At 45.6% G+C, this 20,293-nt stretch overlaps 1 protein-coding gene across 1 annotated transcript in view; it reads left to right on the forward strand.

Moving 5' to 3' along the window:
* obscna (obscurin, cytoskeletal calmodulin and titin-interacting RhoGEF a) overlaps positions 1-20,293 on the forward strand; it is a 40,267-nt gene that overhangs the window by 11,831 nt on the left and 8,143 nt on the right. The window contains exons 25-61 of the mRNA XM_080297062.1: positions 49-315; positions 413-679; positions 808-1,074; positions 2,366-2,635; positions 2,798-3,076; positions 3,184-3,441; positions 3,536-3,802; positions 3,925-4,191; positions 4,310-4,576; positions 4,795-5,061; positions 5,183-5,449; positions 5,600-5,866; positions 6,103-6,369; positions 6,509-6,775; positions 6,935-7,201; positions 7,274-9,439; positions 9,514-9,586; positions 9,670-9,758; positions 9,844-9,953; positions 10,103-10,303; positions 10,431-10,513; positions 10,724-10,897; positions 10,975-11,134; positions 11,245-11,346; positions 11,444-11,608; positions 11,736-11,894; positions 11,998-12,175; positions 12,385-12,498; positions 13,422-13,589; positions 15,215-15,317; positions 15,406-15,535; positions 15,628-15,733; positions 18,143-18,251; positions 19,415-19,545; positions 19,627-19,739; positions 19,900-20,068; positions 20,172-20,259. Of these exons, the coding sequence (XP_080153188.1) occupies positions 49-315; positions 413-679; positions 808-1,074; positions 2,366-2,635; positions 2,798-3,076; positions 3,184-3,441; positions 3,536-3,802; positions 3,925-4,191; positions 4,310-4,576; positions 4,795-5,061; positions 5,183-5,449; positions 5,600-5,866; positions 6,103-6,369; positions 6,509-6,775; positions 6,935-7,201; positions 7,274-9,439; positions 9,514-9,586; positions 9,670-9,758; positions 9,844-9,953; positions 10,103-10,303; positions 10,431-10,513; positions 10,724-10,897; positions 10,975-11,134; positions 11,245-11,346; positions 11,444-11,608; positions 11,736-11,894; positions 11,998-12,175; positions 12,385-12,498; positions 13,422-13,589; positions 15,215-15,317; positions 15,406-15,535; positions 15,628-15,733; positions 18,143-18,251; positions 19,415-19,545; positions 19,627-19,739; positions 19,900-20,068; positions 20,172-20,259 (8,902 nt within the window). The remainder of the gene's footprint in view (positions 1-48; positions 316-412; positions 680-807; positions 1,075-2,365; positions 2,636-2,797; positions 3,077-3,183; positions 3,442-3,535; positions 3,803-3,924; positions 4,192-4,309; positions 4,577-4,794; positions 5,062-5,182; positions 5,450-5,599; positions 5,867-6,102; positions 6,370-6,508; positions 6,776-6,934; positions 7,202-7,273; positions 9,440-9,513; positions 9,587-9,669; positions 9,759-9,843; positions 9,954-10,102; positions 10,304-10,430; positions 10,514-10,723; positions 10,898-10,974; positions 11,135-11,244; positions 11,347-11,443; positions 11,609-11,735; positions 11,895-11,997; positions 12,176-12,384; positions 12,499-13,421; positions 13,590-15,214; positions 15,318-15,405; positions 15,536-15,627; positions 15,734-18,142; positions 18,252-19,414; positions 19,546-19,626; positions 19,740-19,899; positions 20,069-20,171; positions 20,260-20,293) is intronic.

Here is a 20,293-nt window from a genome sequence, read left to right on the forward strand (position 1 = left end):
AATGACTTGTAATTTCAGATTTCACTCACTTTGTTTTCTTTTCTGTAGCACTTCCTGTTACATTTACAAAGGAGGTTGAGAATTTGGAGGTGAGGGAGGGGGACGGTGGCGTTTTCTGCTGTGAGCTCTCCAAACCCGGAGCTCCGGTGGACTGGAGGAAAGGCAGAGTGATTCTGAAGCCTGGATACAAATACGAGATGAAACAGGAGGGACGCGTCACCAAGCTGATCATCAACAACGTGGAGGAGAGCGATGCCGGCAAATACACCTGCAAGACTACAGACAGCCAATCCACTGCTGAGCTCACAGTTAGAGGTAAACCCAGCTCCCACACTAGAAACACTCAATCTCAAAGAATGAACTTTTATAAAAGTCAAATAACTCCATAACTCCTCTTTGGTGCTTCTTGCAGCGCCGCCGGTCACATTCAAGACTAAGCTAAGGAACCAGCAGGTGGAGGAGGAGAACAGCCTGACCCTGAGCTGCGAGCTGTCCAAGCCCGGCCTTGCTGTGGAGTGGCGGAAAGGAGAAGAGCTGCTGAGGAATAATTTCAAGCACCAGATGAAAAATCGAAACAGCGTCATGGAGCTGACGATCAAAAACGCACAACTGGAGGACAGCGGCCTCTACAGCTGTTTCTATGGAGATGTCAAGACTACAGCCAATGTCACAATCACACGTAAGCCAAGAGTGTAGATGTGAAAGTGTCTGGTTCATTCATGCTCCTAAAGCCTACGTTTACCAAATGAAATATGTTCTTTCCTGATCGTTAGACTTCAAATTCGATTTTCTTCTCCACATCCACAGCTATCCCGCTCACGTTCAAAATGGGTCTGAAGAACCAGGAGGCCCCTGAAGGAGGCAACGTGTCCCTGCGCTGTGAACTATCCAGGGCCGGGGTGCCCGTGCAGTGGTGGAAGGGGGAGGACCAGCTTTATCATGGAGGAAGGTATCAGATGACGCTGAAGGGGAGGGTAGCTGAGATGACCATCAGAAACATCCAGCCAGAGGATGTTGGCGAGTACAGCTGCGCCTTCGGGGAGCAGAAGACGACAGCTGAAGTCAACGTGAGAGGTATTCGAACAGTTTACTTTTCTTTATTGCATTTTATTGCGAATTGCTACCCTGGACCCATGGGCTATGTTGTCTGGGGGCTTTTGCCCCCTGGTAGGGCCCCGCTCTGGAGCCAAGCCCGAGGCAGAGCGTCTGGTGGCTAGGCTTTAGTCCATGGGGCCCGGCCGGGCACAGCCCAAAAAGGGGACACGGGCCCATCCTCCTGCAGGTCCACCACCCGCAGGAGGCACCGTAGGGGTCGGGTGCATTGTGTGCCTGGCGGCGGCCAGGAGTGGAGGCCCTGTCGGACTGATCCCCTGCCAAGGCTGAACTCTTATCCTTCAGGCCCGACCTGCGCTGTATAACTGTGCATTAAACATGCTGGAGTTGTATTTGTGGAACCGCAATCCCACAATTGATATGAACCCATTAATTTATCCCTTTCCTGAACCGCTTACCACCCCGGTGAGAACTGCGCCTCTGTCAGACCTTCACGCGCCTCCCTGACCACCGGCAGGCACGGATCCTCACGCGCCTCCTCCACAAGTAGGCGTGAACCCCCGCGCAGCTCCTCTTTTTCCTTCCTGTCACCCGTCAGGCATGGACCCTCGTGCTCCGCCTCCTCCTCCAGCGACAGCTTGGCAGGTTCCCCCCGTGCTCGCCGTGTGCTGACCTCCGGCTCGGGCTGAGCAGGTGGGTGAGCTGTTGGTGGACCCAGTGGTTGTTTCGTGGCCCTTCTCCAGGGAGCAGGAAAAGGCAACAACAGGCGGTACAAGCCGTTCCCACCTGAGGAGTGGGGATGGGTGCGGCGGCAGGCTGCGTCCTGGCTGGTTGCAACTTGGGGGCCGGCACGGGCGCCAGAACATTCCCGACGTCGGCCACTCCCATGCATTCGAGGGATGACGGTGGGGGTGGCGGCGATGTCGGCCAGGACTGGATCTGAGCCGCCAGACTCGCGATCCTCTGCATGCGGCACTTAACCAGGTCCTCCAGTTCTTCCTGCTGTGTGGCCACCATCTCAGCCGCCATCTGGGTCAGCTCCTTCCCCGGCTGGCCCAGTCGCGGGTCTGCTGTGTCCCCTTCCTGGGGTTCAGCACCACTGTAACAAACCCACAGCAGACCCGGTGCACGTTCATGCTTTCAAGCATCTCTTTATTACAACTCAAGGTTGACGTTCACAACACACACTTTTTTGCGGATGCTGTGCAGGTGCGTCCGCCTTACCTGCACGGCAGTGCAAGCCACGCCCACCACACTGTGATCATCGCCTCTTTGTTAAAAAAGTAATCTGAATATCTCTTTCTTCACGCAGCGGCAGCATCGGTGTTCTTTGAAAAGGAACTCGAGAGCCAAACTGTGGTGGAGGGGAAGTCTGTGCTGTTCTCCTGTGAAGTCTCCAGTCCTAATGTGCCCGTAACGTGGAAGAAGGGCAACACCGTGGTGGAAGAAGGAGAACGCTGTATCGTGACAAAGAAAGGCCCCAGTCACACTCTGCAGATCAAGAAATTGCATCTGGAGGATGCTGGGGAGTTCAGCTGCATCACCAGGGGCAAAAAGACCACTGCCAAGTTGATTGTCAGGGGTGGGTGTATATGGCAGTCTAATGTCATTATTTGTTGAAGTATTGGGCTCATTTATTTACATGACACGAAATCCAGAGCTGACCCTTCTGAGTTGAGTTAATGTAAACGTATCAAATTTCCTTTTCTGCTGAAGCTGTATCTAGCTCCTGCTTCCTCCACAGAGCGCGTTCGGATCGTTACAGAGCTTCAAGACAAAACGGTGACAGCGGGAGAGGACGCGGTGTTTGTGTGCGAGCTGAGCCACGCAGACGTGAGCGAGGGCGTCTGGTGGCTTGGGAACAGCCCTCTGCAGAAGAACGAGATGAACCAGATGACGTGTCGCGGCCGCCAGCACCGACTGGTCCTCACCATGACAACGCCTGAGGAGACGGGCACGGTTGCTTTTGTGGTCGGGGAGGAGAGGACCTCTGCACGCCTGCTGGTTGTTCCTAAGCCTAAAGGTGAGCATAAGAACACAGTAGAGAGGGTGTATTTAAGTAAAAACTAATAAAATGCTTCAAAGTTATGTACCCCCTGATGATCACTGGGATTTGATATCAAATTCTAGTTTTATTGGAGGAGAAGCCCAAAGACACAGTGGTCATGGAGGGCGAGACGGCAACTTTGAGTTGCACCACCTCTGACCTCACCACCTTGGTTACCTGGAAACGCAACCACGTTCCTCTTCGAAATGGTGATAAATACGAGATGCGCAAGGACGGAAAAGTCAACCTGCTGCTCATCCGTGACGTCGACCCCCTGGATACTGGTGTATACTCTTGTGATACAGGAGATATGCAGAGCACTGCCAAACTCGCCGTCACTGGTACTTCAGGGCAATGAGCTAAACAATCTTATGATCAGCACGTACAGTGAGGCGTTCTTCTTAAACTATTCCCATTTCTGTCCTTTTCCCCCAGAGCTTCCTCCGTTCTTCCAGGAGGAGCTTCAGAGTGTGGAAGCTGAAGAAGGAGCTTCAGCCACCCTGTACTGCGAGCTCTCCAAACTTGGAGTTCCAGTTCAGTGGAAGAAAAACAGCTTGCCCCTGAGAGCGAGCAGGAAGTATGAGATGCGACAGGACGGTTGCTTCCTCCAGCTTCACATCAAGGAGCTCAAACTTGAAGACAGTGGCAGCTACTCGTGCCAAGCAGGGGGTGCAGAGACCAGTGCGACTGTGTCTGTGAAAGGTGTGTGAAGTGTTACTGTGTTAGCATCCTTCCAGTGGCAGAAACATAATGCGTGGTGATGGTGTGACATCACTGAAAACCTTTCAAAAGGACTTTCTTCTCCCTTTTAACACATTTTCCAGAACTTCCTCCATTCTTCAAGAAAGAATTAAGAAGTGTGGAGGCTGACGAGGGAGGTACAGCCTCCTTGTACTGCGAGTTGTCCAGACCTGGAGTGTCAGTGCTGTGGAAGAAGAACAGACTGCCTCTGAGAGCCAGCAGGAAGTATGAGATCAGGCAAGAGGGCTGCAGCTTACAGCTTCACATCAAGGAGCTCAAGCCTGAAGACAGTGGCAGCTACATATGCCAAGCAGGAAGTGCAGAAACCAGCGCAAATGTGTCAGTGGAAGGTGTGTGAATGGCTGATTTGCTTGGTTTGTTTTACAGCATCGTTAATATCTGAGTAGAAATCATTTCTGCATTTCTACATTTTCGTTCATTACTTTCAAGCCATCTTCTTTTTTGCAGAGCTTGCACCATTTTTCCAAAAAGAGCTGCAGAATATGAAGGCAGAGGAGGGAGGTACAGCCTTACTGTGCTGTGAGCTGTCCAAGCCTGGGATATCAGTGCAGTGGAGGAAGAACAAGCTGCCTCTGAGAGCCAGCAGGAAGTATGAGATGAAGCAGGACGGCTGCCTCCTCCAGCTTCATGTAAAAGAGCTCAAACCCGAGGACAGCGGCTGCTACTCATGTCAAGCAGGACGTGCAGAGACCACTGCAGCTGTAACAGTGAAAGGTCTGTGATTATGGCCAGTTACATGGTAAACGTTAGTGTTCACAAGCCCTTGATCACTGGGAACTACTTTAAAATTACTTTTGATCATCTATACTTGTTAAAAACAAGTGGAGCAAACTTTAGTCATCTTTTTACATCACATGTACTTTCTATAACTTATTTGCCCTTACCTTAATTTTTCTTTTAATGATAATCCCTCAACCTTTTATTTTTGCCAGAGCTTCAACCTTTTTTCAGAAAAGAATTACAAAACATAGATGCAGAGGAAGGAGGTACAGCCTTACTGTGCTGTGAGCTGTCCAAGCCTGGGATATCAGTGCAGTGGAGGAAGAACAAGCTGCCTCTGAGAGCCAGCAGGAAGTATGAGATGAAGCAGGACGGCTGCCTCCTCCAGCTTCATGTAAAAGAGCTCAAACCCGAGGACAGCGGCTACTACACGTGTCAAGCAGGAAACGCAGAAACTGGTGCAAATCTGTCAGTAAAAGGTACGTTAAACTATAGATTTGCATTTGGTATATTTTCAGGACATTTTAACGTCTAAAGCATCACTCGGGTAATCCAGGAACATTTTTATTCATTACCTTTACTTCCTCTATTTTTTTGCAGAGCTTGCACCATTTTTCCAAAAAGAGCTGCAGAATATGAAGGCAGAGGAGGGAAGTACAGTATCGCTGTGCTGTGAGCTGTCCAAGCCTGGGATATCAGTGCAGTGGAGGATGAACAAGCTGCCTCTGAGAGCCAGCAGGAAGTATGAGATGAAGCAGGACGGCTGCCTCCTCCAGCTTCACATCAAAGAGCTCAAACCCGAGGACAGCGGCTGCTACACGTGTCGAGCAGGGACGGCAGAAACTACTGCAAAAGTGTCCGTGACAGGTATGCAAAACAGAATCCACCATACAAACACACACGTTTCATTCTGTATGTTGCTATCTTACATTAGCTGTTGAAAAGATATTTTATACGACTTTTGTTTATGCCTGAAGTATTGTATGTATCCTGTATGTATGATGACTTTTTCTCCAGAGCGCCCACCTGTTTTCAAACAAGATTTGAAAGATGTGGCTGCCGAGGAAGGAGGCACCGCCTTGCTGCACTGTGAAGTGTCTAAACCTGGATTATCAGTGCAGTGGCAGAAGAACAAGCTGCCTCTGAGAGCCAGCAGGAAGTATGAGATGAAGCAGGACGGCTGCCTGCTCCAGCTCCACATCAAAGAGCTCAAACCCGAGGACAGCGGCAGCTACTCGTGTCGAGCAGGAGCTGCAGAGACAGCTGCAGCTCTGACAGTGAAAGGTGTGTGCAGCGAGAAAAGACTTTTCCCAATCATTTGGTAAAGCTCTGGTATTAGTGCTGCCTTCTGTTATTCTATCCTGTCCTATTATTTGTTATTCATAATCTATTAGTTTAGTTTTTTTTAATAAACTCACACACTTGAAATATTTGTAGTTTAAAGAGAAAATATAGTTAGTGATGTATTAGCATGGTTCCTTATACATTATGAATTTTAAATTCCTTGCCTATTTTACCAGAGCTGCCTCCTTTCTTCAAGAGAGAATTACAAAATGTAGAAGCCGAGGAGGAAAGCACAGCAGCCCTGCACTGTGAAGTGTCTAAACCTGGGGTGTCAGTGCAGTGGAAGAAAAACAACACACCGTTAAGAGCCAACAGGAAGTATGAGATGAAGCAGGACGGCTGCCTGCTCCAGCTCCACATCAAAGATCTTAAACCTGAGGACGGCGGCAGCTACACCTGTAAAGCTGGAGGTGCAGAAACCAGTGGGACTGTGACAGTAAAGGGTTTGTACACTGGTTTTAAACTCATCCACAGCAGACATTTACATAGTAAAACAATCTATTACATCTTCTTGTACATAGTCCATTGTTCACTATGAGCTAGATATTAAAAACATAGCGTTACCTTCCTTCCTCACCTCAGAGCTCCCTCCATTCTTCAAGCAAGGTTTACATAGCATGGAAGTTGAAGAAGGACGCGTGGCTTCCCTTTCCTGTGAACTGTCTCAACCTGCAGTTATGGTGCAGTGGAAGAAGAACGGGCTACTGGTGAGACCGAATGCAAAGTATGAAATGAAGCAGGAGGGCTGCTTCATGCAGCTGCTGATTAAGGAACTCAAAGTGGAAGACAGCGGCAGCTACACGTGCCAAGCAGGCAAAGCAGAGACCAGCGCAACTGTAACAGTGAAAGGTTTGTGCATGAGTGCATTTCAGCTGCATTCACGGAGTCTTAATATCAGTTTCTGAGCACTTGTGGCACTTTAGCATTATGTAAGCTAAATCGTAGCATTCTGTATTTCTTAGCTGACCCTGTATCAAACTATTTGTTGGGCTGTTCTATCCCACCTAGAGCTCACTCCATTCTTCAACAAAGAATTAGAAAGCATAGAGGCTGAAGCAGGAGGTACAGCTTCCCTGTATTGTGAGCTGTCTAAGCCCAGCGTATCAATACAGTGGAGAAAGAACAAGCTCCCACTGAGGGCCAGCAGGAAGTACGAGATGAAGCAAGACGGCTGCTTCCTGCAGCTGATCATCAATGAGCTCAAACCTGAAGACAGTGGTAACTACTCTTGTCAGGCAGGAAGCATAGAGACCACTGCAATGGTGCAAGTAAAAGGTACGTTGATTTATTGCTGATCGGCGAGGTTACAAGAAGGTAAACACACTCATGTTCATTTCCTTTGTCCAGGACAACAACCGACTCCAGCAGAGGCACAACCTCCAACAATCATGCTGCAGGCAAAAGAAACAACTCCTGCTCAGGAGACGCAGAGACCAGTGGTCCCAGAGGGTAAACCAGCTCCTCCTGAGCCGAAAAAGAGGGCAAGAAAAGCATCAATTGCAAATTCAGAAAAAGACACGGAGCTTGTTTTTGACCTCAGACCGTCTGCGCTGAAGCATGATGATAAAGTCCAAAAGGACACTCAGCCTGCAAGAGCTGTAGAAAAAGGCACGGATGGTGCACAGAACGCAGCACATGGACAGATTAATAAAGTGAAGGACAGGGAGGTGAACAAGAAAGCTGATAAACCTGTGAGACTACAGGAGACTACAGACTATAGGGTTGACGGGGAGGTCGAGGAGCCAGCTAGGCATTTGGAAAAAGAAACTGATGCTTTACCGGAGATGAAACAAACAAGACGACATACTGAAGAATTAGCTAAAGCTGACCACGAAGAAGTTCAATCAGACAGGGCTTTGGATAAAACATGTTTTGCACAAAGGAAACAAAAAGAAAAGAAACCTGGAACTGAAAACAGCTCCGAACAACTAGAAATACATTTGGCAAAAACAAGTGGAGTTGAGGAGAAGCAGAAACATCCAGCTGCAGAAGTAGGAACGATAAGCCAGGATGACAAGTCTCCTGTGAAACCACCGCAAGGGTTGATTAGCAAAGAATCAATGAAAGATCAAAATATGACATCTTTAGAAAATGAAGGTGAACTAGACAAGACAGAAGGAGAGCCTTTGAAACCACCAACAAGATCTAAAGGAAAACTGACAGATGGAAAGCCACCAATCAAGTATTTACTGAAGGATGGTGAGGAGATCCTTCCTACAATGTTAAAGATGACACAGATCGATTCTGAAGAAGACAGCAAACAGAGAGGTCGTCTGAATAAACAAGTGTCCAAAGAGTCAGAGAGAGGAACAAAGCCAGAAAAAGAGCCGACTGAACAACCAGAACGGCCGGTAGAAAAGGAAGATGCGTTTACTCATCCAAAGCCTCCTGTGAGGACAAAAAGCAAAGTAAAAGGTGTAGAAAAACAAGTATCACGGGACACGGAGACGGATCGAGAGGAACAAGAGCCAACAACAGCAGTGGTAAAAGTTCAAGACCAACCTATGAAACAGCTTCTAAAGCCGTTAATAAAACAGGCCGAAGAGAAACCAGCATTTGAGAGGAACCAGTCAGCAACTGAGGAAACAGAGCAGCCTGCCAACCCTCCATTAAAACAGCCAGTTCAACCCATGAGAAAAGAACCGGAAATGGACCAGGACGTGAGACTGGCAGTGAAGCCAACGAGGAGGGAGGAAGAACAACAAACACAGGTGGCAGAAGACATTCCCCTCCTTTATATTTCTGAAGATGAAACTTTCTCAGAGGCTCTGACTGAGATACCAGCTGCCCACAGGGATGTCCAGCCCCACGAACCCTTTGTTGAGATTGCACTCCAGACGACAGAACCATTGAAGGAGTCTCCGCCGGAGATCGATATCAGCACCGAGGATGAACCACAAATGCAAGAGGCTGCGGTCAAGATCCAGGCTGCCTTCAAAGGCTTCAAGACGCGCAAAGACATGCGACCTGTTTTTAAAGAGGTTTTTAAGAACCAGACAGCAGATCTTCACAGTACGCTCACACTAATGTGTGTTGTCGAGGGAAAGCCCAGCGCAGTACGGTGGCTCAGAAACGGGCAACAAATTTGCAACGACCAGAGATGCAGGATTACGACCACAGATGATGGAGAATGCACACTTGTGATCAAGAACCTGTTAAACAGCGACAGAGGAATTTATACCTGTGAGGCGGTCAATAAGTTTGGTGTGACCTCCTACAATGGAAACATAACAGTGGTGCAAACCCCCCAGCCTGCTCCTGTGGCACAGAAGCCCGTACACCCACCTCTTGCAGCCATTACTCCTTTGCAGCTCGCCCCAACAAAGCCCGCAGCCCCGCCCAAAGACCAGAATGAGAATCTGCCACCGAGTCAAGCGCAGGTGCCCACGTCAGCAGAGGACTATGCAGAAAGCATGAACGTGTCGCTGTGGGAGGCCTACACGCTGACAGAGCATGCGCCCCAGCAGACCCCCCAAGAGAGGAGACGGTCCTCTGTCATGGCTGCCAGCTCCAGTGAGTGACTTAGCTTTAAAAACTTGACTGGGTCACATTGAAGCACTAATGATTCATTACTCTGCCTTCAACAGTGTCGAGTCCCTCCGATTATGACACAGCTCCCGATATGATGGAACCTGTTGAGATGACCACAATCACACCGAGGTACCAGATAAAACATTTGATTTATTCTATGAATGTCATTTTGTTTGGCTGTAAAGATGCCAAAAATATGAATATTGTCACAGGGAAGAACCAAAACCAACAGAACAAGCAGCTCCGAAGGATGATAACGAAGAGACAACCCAACCTCCGAAGACGCTATTAAAGATCAAAGGTCAGCAAGGTTATTTATTTAATATATTATTTATGCAACTTTCTGAGCAGGTGTACTGAAGCTATCCTCTATTACAAATGTTTAGGGGCCCATGACAGTAAAATGAGGACACCATCTCCAAAACATCGTGCCCACACGCCCTTGGACAGCATAGTCTCTGGATCTGAGTCGGAGGGGGAAGAGGACAGACGAGAGGTGATTTACGTTGATTGGATGCACGTTATCGTCTATTTTTATGTCCTTTTTAAGCATCAGTGGAACAAATCTGAGAAAGTCACTGTATGACAAAATAATATTGCACACGTCCCAGGCATAAATAATGTATTTGCTGTTTTCTTCCTCAGACGTCTGAAATATATGTGGCTCGAGCTCACTGTAGCCCTAACAGTGGCAGTAAGGAGAGTTTTATTCTGAAGGAGGGCCAGTTTGTAGAGGTGCTGGACTCTGTTCATCCTGACAGATGGCTGGTGAGGACCAAACCCACCAAAACCAACCCTGCTCGGCAGGGATGGCTGTGTCCAGCATACCTGGAGAAGAAGAGAAAGGTGGGATGTAGACATCCGCATGACAAACATGTTGAAAATCTATACTGTTAGTTTATTATTATATCAACAAAGACGTTGAGGATTTAAAAAATGAGCTTTTAATAGTTATAACTGTCATTTTAAACAGGAGACCTTCCCTCAGCTGAGAGCACGTCAAGAGGATCTTGATGGAATTGGATGTACAGGAGAAGAGTACAGGAGAGGCCTGAGGTGCGTCATACTGCCAGATGAGCTTTACTAGTATTGGGATACTGGATGACTTATACTGATGATGACTAAACTGTGTCAGAGTAAATACATGCATACATATTTCATGTATGTTCATGCACTTCTACGATACTTTGGTGTTGGTCATCACAGCTGGTCCTGAATAACATCTTGGCTTCTGTGATGAATCCATTTGTTTCCCTGTATCTTTAGTCAGTTGATCCAAGGCCTGATTGACGGAGAGGAGGAGTTTGTGAGAGAGATGAAGATGTTTATATCTCAGCAGCTAAATTTTCTGGACTCCAGCTACCGCATCCCCGTTAACGTCCTCAACCAGAAAGAGCTCATTTTCAGGAACATCAAAGACATCGTGTTGTTACACGAGAGGTGATACACACGTGCTAGATCAAAGGCAAAACGCATCAACGTGTCAAATCACAGTAACAGAACTCGTGTTTTCTCAGGTGTGTCCTTCCTGGGTTGAGGGAGTGTGCCACAGATGATGACGTGGCCATGCATCTGATCAAACACAGAGAAGACTTTGAGAAGTATCTGCACTACATGGTGGGTCAAGCTCAGGCAGAGGCCTGCATCGCTGACAAGGCCATCCAACAGTTTTTCAAGGTATTCACAACTGAATTCAAGTATAAACATTTAATGCTGCTGAAACAAAGGTGTGGAGAGCAGGATTACTACATCAGTCTAATGTGTTGTTGTTTCCTGGCATATTTCAGGAGTTACCAGAAGCTGGTAAGCTGGACGGTGCTGTTATGGATGTCCTTACATTCCTCCAGCAACCAGTGGAAAGAATTCAAACTTACCAAGCATTACTAAAGGTCAGCATATAGATTTAATACCATTTAACATTTAAGGCTATTAGGGCTAATCTTCTTTAAAGTGTGTCACATGAAAAGTTCAACTTTTTACCTGCAGGAGTTAATCAAGAATAAAGCTAAGAGTGGCCAGAGCTGCCATCTGCTGGAGGATGCTTTCTCTTTGGTGTCCTGCCTTCCCTGGAGGTCAGACAACCTGCACAAGGTGTCTCTGATTGAGAACTACCCGGCTCCTCTTATTGCCCTGGGCGAGCCCGTGCGTCAGGTGGGCAAAAATGACTTATATACAGTTTAGATCTGGTTCCAGCATGAAACAAGCAAACCAAAAAAACTGTCGTAACATTCTAGTTGTGCAGAAACGCACAAATGATTTCACGTCTTCTTCTCTTTAGGGATCCTTCACAGTGTTGGAGGAGACTCCAGAAATTAAGACCACCTCTAGAGGGCATCAGAGACAAGTCTTTCTCTTCAGGGAATGCATTGTACTGTGTAAACTGAAAAAAGACACCAGCATGAACCGAGACACCTACACCTTCAAGAACAAAATGAAGGTAAGGTCATTTGTCGTTCTGCGTCGCACCACGCCGTACACTTACTGCTTTTCCTATTCTTCATGTCGTCCTCCCACTTACTCGTCCTCCTCATTGTCTCCAGCTGAATGATGTGGAAATAAAGGAGACTGTGGGTGGAGACGAAAGGTCTTGGGGCTTGTGGCACGAACACAGAGGCTCCATAAGGAGGTACACGCTGCAGGGCAGCTCCACGCTGCTCAAACTGTCCTGGCTTAAAGACCTGAAGGAGCTACAGCAACGTTCCAGCCTGCCTACTAACAGTAAGTCTGTTAGTCCAGGTACTGAACATCGAACATTTTTATGATAAAACCATAAAACTAAATACTGTTTCATTCATTAACCTAACACGGCAACATTCAGTTCTGAAACGCTGGATTAAAAGTTATCTCAGTGATAAACAGTCAAAGATAAACTGATGGGTCCAGTTACGCTGTGTGCTTGATGTATATTTGTGTGTTTGCATCCACAGGTCCCCCAGTGTTTGGCTCACTGCTGTCTGACTGCACATCGAAGATGGGACAAACAATCAAGCTGACCTGCAAAGTGTCAGGATCTCCAAAACCAGAGATCAGCTGGCTCAAAGGTTTGAAAATAGACACATAATAGAAAATTATACTTCACATGGTTGCATCTGTTTGATGTTTTATCAGATCATATTGTTTGCCCTCATTCGCATACATATCTTGTTATTTATGCCATCGTGTATCCACATTTTGCATTCAAAGTAACTCTGACTTATATGAAGAACTGACAGTTAAGCCAACTTTTACATACTGTGCTGAACACATTTATCAGACGACCACCTAATGTGAGGCTTACACCTGCCCTGAAGTACCAGCATCATTTTTATGCTTCTGTAATGGTTAATCCAACATTTAATACATTTGTGTTTTCGTGTTTTTATATCGGGTTGTCTTGTAAGTTTGTTGCGCACTTCATCACGTGCCAATCCTTTGTCATCTGAACTCGTGTTAGGTATAAAACTGCATTTCACCTTTTCCACTTTAAAAATCAACCCAGTGTCTCCAAAAGTGGATTCTGTTCATCTGGACGCAGCGTTTTGTGGGAGAAACGTTTGGTCACTCATCCAGGTGACTGCTTCAGTCTCAGCTGACTGCAGGTTTCAATCTTATAAAGAGTACATATGATGACTGAAACCAGCCCACTGAAGGAACAATGGGCTGGGAGGTCAGTTCCTTCATCTTAATTATGCAAATTATCTTCTGAAGAAGTCACCTGGATGATGACGAAACGTTTCTCCCACAAAACGCTACGTCCAGATGAACAGAATCAACTTTTGGAGATTTACTTACCTGGATGATTGAGATGCATCAAGACAACCCAAAAAGGTGGTTTCACTTTCAGGTATTACTGTGTTCCTAAAAAGAAAAGAAAACGTGTATTTGTGTGACATGTGTCCAGAATAGCAGACGAGTTTATCACCACATAATTGAGTGTTATGGTCACAGTGATGAACCTACCTGGATCCTGATCCCTTCCTCCTAGATGGCCTTCCTTTGGAGGACGACCCACGTCACATCATCACCGCAGACCGGTCGGGCTCCTGCAGTCTCATCCTGGACAGCCTCACTGCGGAGGACTCCGGAGAGTATGCGTGCTACGCTACCAGCTTCATGGGCAGAGCTGGCACTCTGGCTAAGGTGGTGGTGCAGGGTGAGTTACCAATCCGAGTTTAAGCTATGCTAACACTGGGGCTCGATTGATATGTGCGCATGCGTCAGACGGCACGCAGCCTGTTTCAGCTGCTGATGCTTTTGTCTCCTTACTTTAACTTTTTCTTACTTTTGTCTTTGTCTTTTACTTTGTATGTTAGTGTTTGTTTTGTCTTTTCAAACATGTGGATCGAGAAAGTTTTGGTTCTCCTTGTTGTCAGGGAACTACTTTGTATAATTTCTCAGCGATTGATAAAGTTTTGTGATGCTGATTTACTTACAAACAAATCTGTGCGTAAATCACGCGACTGTTTCACGCACGTATCCATGATTGATCAATATTAGGAACACATTTAGACGTAAAACAAATAAAGAACTTCTTGGTTGCCTTAGGAATTTAAACACAAATCTTTAAAATGAATACTACACCTACTACTGCTTTCACCATTACTTCTACAACTAACAACAACAACAATAATTATTGTTTTTATTATTGCCTTTTGGTTATTATTTACAAAAATGTCCTTTTTTTTAAACAGCATAAACAACAAAATGCACAGAATTGCAACAAAAAGAAAACATGTAAATTAAACAAATTACTAAATGTAGCGATGTGGCCTTTAACCTTTGTAATTTAAACATATTCCCCTATACGTTATTTTATTTTATCATAGCTTAAACATTACCTTTCTTCAGGATGACTTCCATCACGGCAGCGTGATTTCTTGATGCTGAGAATTTGGATCTTTCTTTTCATTGTAGTGAGTTTTTGTTTTTAGGTTGACACACGGCACCTTGTCCGTGTCTTCCACCTGTTTCTCTTCTTTCTCGTGGTCTGTTGGGCTTTTTCGTATCAACTTTGTGTTTTTTATTTAAGCTGCAGTGATCTCAGGGGAAATCATATTCGTCGCTTTTTATTTATTGATTTATTTTTAAATGTTTCGTCACTCCAGTCGAAACACTTTGAAAAGCTACACCTCTTCCGTCTTACTCCTTGGACCTCAGACAGCATTGTGTAATTTTCTATAGTCTGACCTTATTCCCTGCCTGAGAGGTGCGGGCTTCGTTCTTACACCATAGTCACCTGTTTTGCCATTTCACATCTGTGCTTCTTTCTGCAGAGAAATGGAGCGGGGCAGTATGCAGATAGTATGCAGATAGTATGCTGATTGCACAACGCTGCTGTGTCTGAATGATTTTGATTTACTAACATGCAACAACATACACCGTTATGCACGTTTCATAAATCCAACTTTAAATTTGCCTACAAAGGGTAAGGGTAAGAACATTTCCCCTGAGAGCTCCGGAGTTACTAGAATAGAATAGAATAGAATAGAATAATCCTTTAATTGTCCCACAAGGGGAAATTTGGTTGTAACAGCAGCCAGAAAGACACATATACAACAAACAGGACACAGGAAAGAAACATACAGTTTTGTATTTACATCAAGGACAGTGGTTACTATAAACAGAGTACTGTACAGTTATTAAATTAAATAAAATTACAAATAAGAGGCAAACCCAGGTTGTAGTGTGAATACTTACCTCTTATAATATTAATATAATAGCTGCTGCTTTTGGTTGTTTCTAGGCTAAACCTGATCTTTTCATGCTTCTTTTCTCCAGCTCCACCCAGATTCGTGAGTCGACTGGAAAGTGCTTGTCTCATTGAAGGAGAGGACATCCAGTTCTCCTGCTCCACATTCACCACTCCGTTACCGAGAATTAGGTATCGCAGCACAGAGCTGACCGCTGTAGTCGCTTTACGATTTTGCAACTATTGTGTTTCTGAATGCAGCGCTGCTTGCTCTTGACAGGTGGTTGAAGGATGGCAAAGAGTTGACTGACCAGCAGAAATACTTGATTATGAATGATGCACGGAGCGGGATCCTGTCTCTGACCGTCGTCAGGGCAACTGAAGCAGATATTGGGCAGTACGAGTGTGAGGTATAAAACATCGTCCATGTGTGAACACAGCTGGTGTCACGAATGTCAGAGCTCTGCCTTTGATATGTATGAAAATGTTTTATTTTGTTCAGCTTTGGAATGAACTTGGTGGCGTCAAGTGCAAGGCAGGTTTATGCCCCGCCTATGTCCCCCCGACTGACCGCGAGAATGACCAATCACAGGACTTGCCTCCTAAAGGTAAGACAGTTACAGCCAATGAAGTTAACATCCTCCACCTAGGATGGGAACCCATAAGAGCCTTTTTAAGTGGGTGGGGGTCACACTGTCACTAGTTCAGCTGCGTTGGAGAAAGGGTGAAGCACATGCCATTGTCCAGTCACCCTGTTCTTACATCACACCATGTGACATCTCTTCCCTTCACTACAAACAGTTTGGATCAGTTTCACCTTTCCACCCTTCATTCATTTGATCAAGTTTACACCATTTTCAGACTTTACTCACGTTTTCCTTTCCCCGTTTCACACACACTCACATCATGAATAGTTCCAACCACCCTACCAGCTGTCACTAGATTCCTAAGGATTATGGCGTTGGGTGTAGTCTGCACTGTAGCTGCATGCCACAGAGTTGATGCAGTTTCCATTTGCACTGTGCAGCAAATGCAAAATCCTAACTATTAACTGTCATATATCACACGAGATAAAACCACGTCAACATTTATTCACCATCAACCCATTTCCCATTTGGCACGTCATGAAAAATGCACACTTCATATCCATATCATCTCAGTATCTGTAACTACCATCTTCCAGCAAAAACCAACTTACACATAAATATCTCATCCTCTCTAATACTAATCTAAAACCTGAGTCATTGTCTGTGAAGCTTCTCAGTCATCCAGGTCATCGGAGTCTAAGGAGCTTGGAAAGAAAGGCGCCTGGACTTCTTTAAGTTGCTTGAAGACGTTTCACCTCTCACCTGAGAAGCTTCCTCAGTTCTAGGGTCAAATGGTGGAGAGTCCCAGATTTAAGCCCTGTGGGAGTGTCCCCCCAAGTGTCACCGTGGGGATGTGGGGAAAGGAGGACCCAGGCGTGGTGCTCTGTGTATAAGCAGTGCGTTTATTTACAGTGTGGTAAATATCGATGCACAATTAATCCCCGTGCTCCCCAAGACTCCCGTGTGTGTCTTCCAGTGGCGTCCGTGTTCGTGCTCCCCGCTGTCGTGACTCTGCACACCCTGTGCGTGCTGTCCTTCCTCTCCACGCTCCTCCTCCCGCGGGCAAACACGATCAGTACTTCCTGGATTAACACACTGACTTGGAAGTTTCACGCAATGATCCCGCGTCGGAGAGAGCTCCACCACACTCTCAAGTAGCTCCTCCGACGAGGCCTGATCAGCTGCAGGTGTGTCACGGACTTCAGGTGTGGCCAATCACTTGCCAGGGCCACACCCACACACCTACATACACACATATATCTACAAGCAGGGAGAACGAGGGACAGCAATAACAAAATACATATATAATAATAATAATATAATTCATAACTGCTCCGGGACCTTGGGTCGCTCCGACCCAGGACGCTGACACCAAGAGGGACATGGACCCCCTAATGATCCTCCACCTAATCGCACGGCCAAGGTGTGTAGATCTGGGACTCTCCACCATTTGACCCTAGAACTGAGGAAGCTTCTCGGATGAGAGGTGAAAGTCCAGACGCTTTTTTCTTTCCAAGCTCCTCAGACCTGAGTCATTGTTGATCTTCTCTAATAACTGACTGTAGAGCTGTAGCACGTCACCCTCTGCATGTATGGGACGTCTGAAATGTTTTAGGGTCACATGGTGTTCTCAAAGCTAACATTTGTTCTGTTGCCATAACGATGGGATCTAGTGGCTACCATTCAACATAGACACCATACCTTACTGCACAGCATCCCATGAGAAGACCCCGTATGCAACGTTTTGTGTGTTTCATCACATTTCCACTGTTCACAGAAGGCATGGATTCAAACTAAACAGATAAATATACAAAGCTTGGAAGTAGCTGTTACTGAATATTATGCAGTGATTTTCCAACTCTGCTAGTTTTGCTACAGAATCCACACTTAAAGCAGAGCAATACAGTAGAATAGAGCAATCAGTGTAAGTATAGCATGTACGATCTGAGTATATCTATATTTTCTGGACTGTTGACGCCATGTTTGTCCTTCCATTGTCCGTAACTTACGTATTTTCTCATCTTCCCTGTACTGGTCCTAAAGCAGGAGGTTCCTCACATGGACAGTTCCATGTAAGTCATCATTGTCATGATAACAAATAACCACTCAGCATCCTCCTCTCTCCTCTTGCCAACGCATGCCCAGCTAACTCTTCACTCCTGTGAACAAAAGATGGTCATGTGCTGGGCAAGTGTCACTTTTGCGCCCGTCTAGCAGGGGGCATGTGTCCATGTCCTGTTGATGTGGTGGGTTGGTAAGATCCAACCCAGAGGCTGAAGGTAAGGATCACAGCACATTGTTGCTGTTCCTGCGCTGTAAGGTAATGTACCCTACGTGTTTCCTTTTTCAACATATTAATAAGAGTAAAATCCTTTGAAATATATAATTACTGCCATTGTTTTCTGTCTGAGTTGGTTTTGATCTTCGTAGATCCCGACTCAGAGGGCTGGTCTGCTGCATTTGTGAAGAAATGGTTACAGGCTGATTTCAACCCAACTTCTATTGCAAGGATGCTTTTTCCTCCCGAAAGTCCTGAACAGTAAGTTCAGCTTTATGCACTGACATTCGCTTCCACATTACATCCCGATCATGTTTTGAATGTTTGTCTCTGTTTAATGGTTTGCTTGTGAAACTAGATCTGGATTTTAAGCATTTACTGTGTAATAACCAGTGTTGGTCAAGTTACTTGAAAAAAGTAATCAGTAACTAATTACTGATTACTTCCCCCAAAAAGTAATCCTGTTACTTTACTGATTACTTATTTTTAAAAGTAATTAATTACTTAGTTACTTTTTAAAAACACGATTTACAACCTGAGTAGGTGATAAAGTGATAGATCTTTCAGCCCAATTCTACTTTTTCTGCATAATCCATCATACAAAATGTAATCAAATGGAAAAGTCTCTTTTTAAAACTTGTTTTATTAGTTTTAATCTTTTAACTTTATGCATCAAGCAAAGATTTAATTATCTGCAACATTCTCTGACTGGAAGAAATTAGTTTAACATTTAAACCTATTTTCTGCACATTCCAGCTCATAAAATAAAATATTTTTTGTGTTTACACTCAGTCTTTCAAATAGATGCAAGTAAAACACAGCAGAAAATAAATAAAGTCAAAGACTCAGCGGTCCTGTTGCTCTATTTTCACCTGTAAAGCAGGAGCAGGGTAGGCGGAGGGTTACCCTGGTGCAGGTGTGCTGCGGTCAGTGGAAGAATCCGCGAGTTTCTCTGTGAGTTTCCCATTACGTCGTAGCTACTCGGTGCTTGTTGGAAGTTTAGGGGTTTTTTCGCTGTAAAAAGAAGTTTTCTTCCCACGCACAGCGGACACTAATGTTTTTGTCCCTTTTTATGGAATCAAACTCAAAGTAAGGTCAGTACTTCCACGCTTTAAACGCTGCACGCTCATACTCTCTCTGCACTCGATATATGATCCATTGTTGATCTGCACACAGCTGTTGTCACGAACGTCGCACTCGCTTACGTCACTGTCGTGAGACATTCTCGCAAAAAAATCAGTTTTAGTAACGCAGTAACGCAGCGTTCCTACGGGAAAGTAATGGTAATCTAATTACCATTTTTGCAATAGTAATCCCTTACTTTACTCGTTACTTGAAAAAAGTAATCGGATTACAGTAACGCATTACGCGTTACTGTCCATCTCTGATAATAACTGTGTCCTTAATCTAATGTTTGTCTCCAGCGCTGAGGGTGGTGCTGAAGTGAGTCTTTACGCCCCCACGTCAGCCGATCCAGCAGCACAGCAGCCCATGTGTTACCTCGAGGAAGAAGAGGAGATCTACATCTCAGAGCAAATACAAGAAATTGCAGATGGTATCCTTGCCTCCTACTCATAACATGCAGAATAATATCACATTTTACATGATTAGCTCATGAATCAAATTTCTTGTTTAGCTCCTCCCTCTATCCAGATACCCATCGAGGACCTGTTTGTAGAGCCGGGTCACCCATCGACATTTACAGCCATCATCACAGGAAGACCAGCACCTAAGATAAAGTGGTACAAGGTATGAGCAGAGTTTTTTGAGTTGTTTTCTAAATGGATTTTTTGGTCTATATCAACTCTTCAAAGGTTGTAACAGGGAATCACATTGTTCTAAGATCACAAACCGCTGGTTTCAATCTGAAAGCTTATTTATAAATGAAACTGCTGGTTCACATTAATAGGATGAAGAGGAGCTTGCAGCCAATGAGAATGTGAGGATGGGACAACATGGTGCCCGCTGCTCATTAACCATAGTGTGCACCGAGGGTGAGGACAGTGGGATGTACGCCTGCTTCGCTCACAACAACTCTGGTTATGCATCGTGTCAGGCTGAGCTGACAGTGGAAGAAGGTAACACGGGAGCTCAAAATAACCAAAGGGCTGCTCGTCGCTGTAGCATGCGTTTGTTGTTTCCAGCGCTGGAGTTAGTTGCAGCTTTAGTTTTTGCCTGCAGGACTCCTGGAGTTCCAGGAGAGAGAGCTGGAGCTGGGAAAAAGAAGGAAGCTGTTCTCTGTCTATGACGTCCACGATGAAATCGGAAGGTGAATCTGCATTTTCTCTTTAGCATTATCTTTG

The sequence above is a fragment of the Astatotilapia calliptera genome, chromosome 23, assembly GCF_964374335.1.
Source record: "Astatotilapia calliptera chromosome 23, fAstCal68.1, whole genome shotgun sequence".
NCBI lineage: Eukaryota > Metazoa > Chordata > Actinopteri > Cichliformes > Cichlidae > Astatotilapia > Astatotilapia calliptera.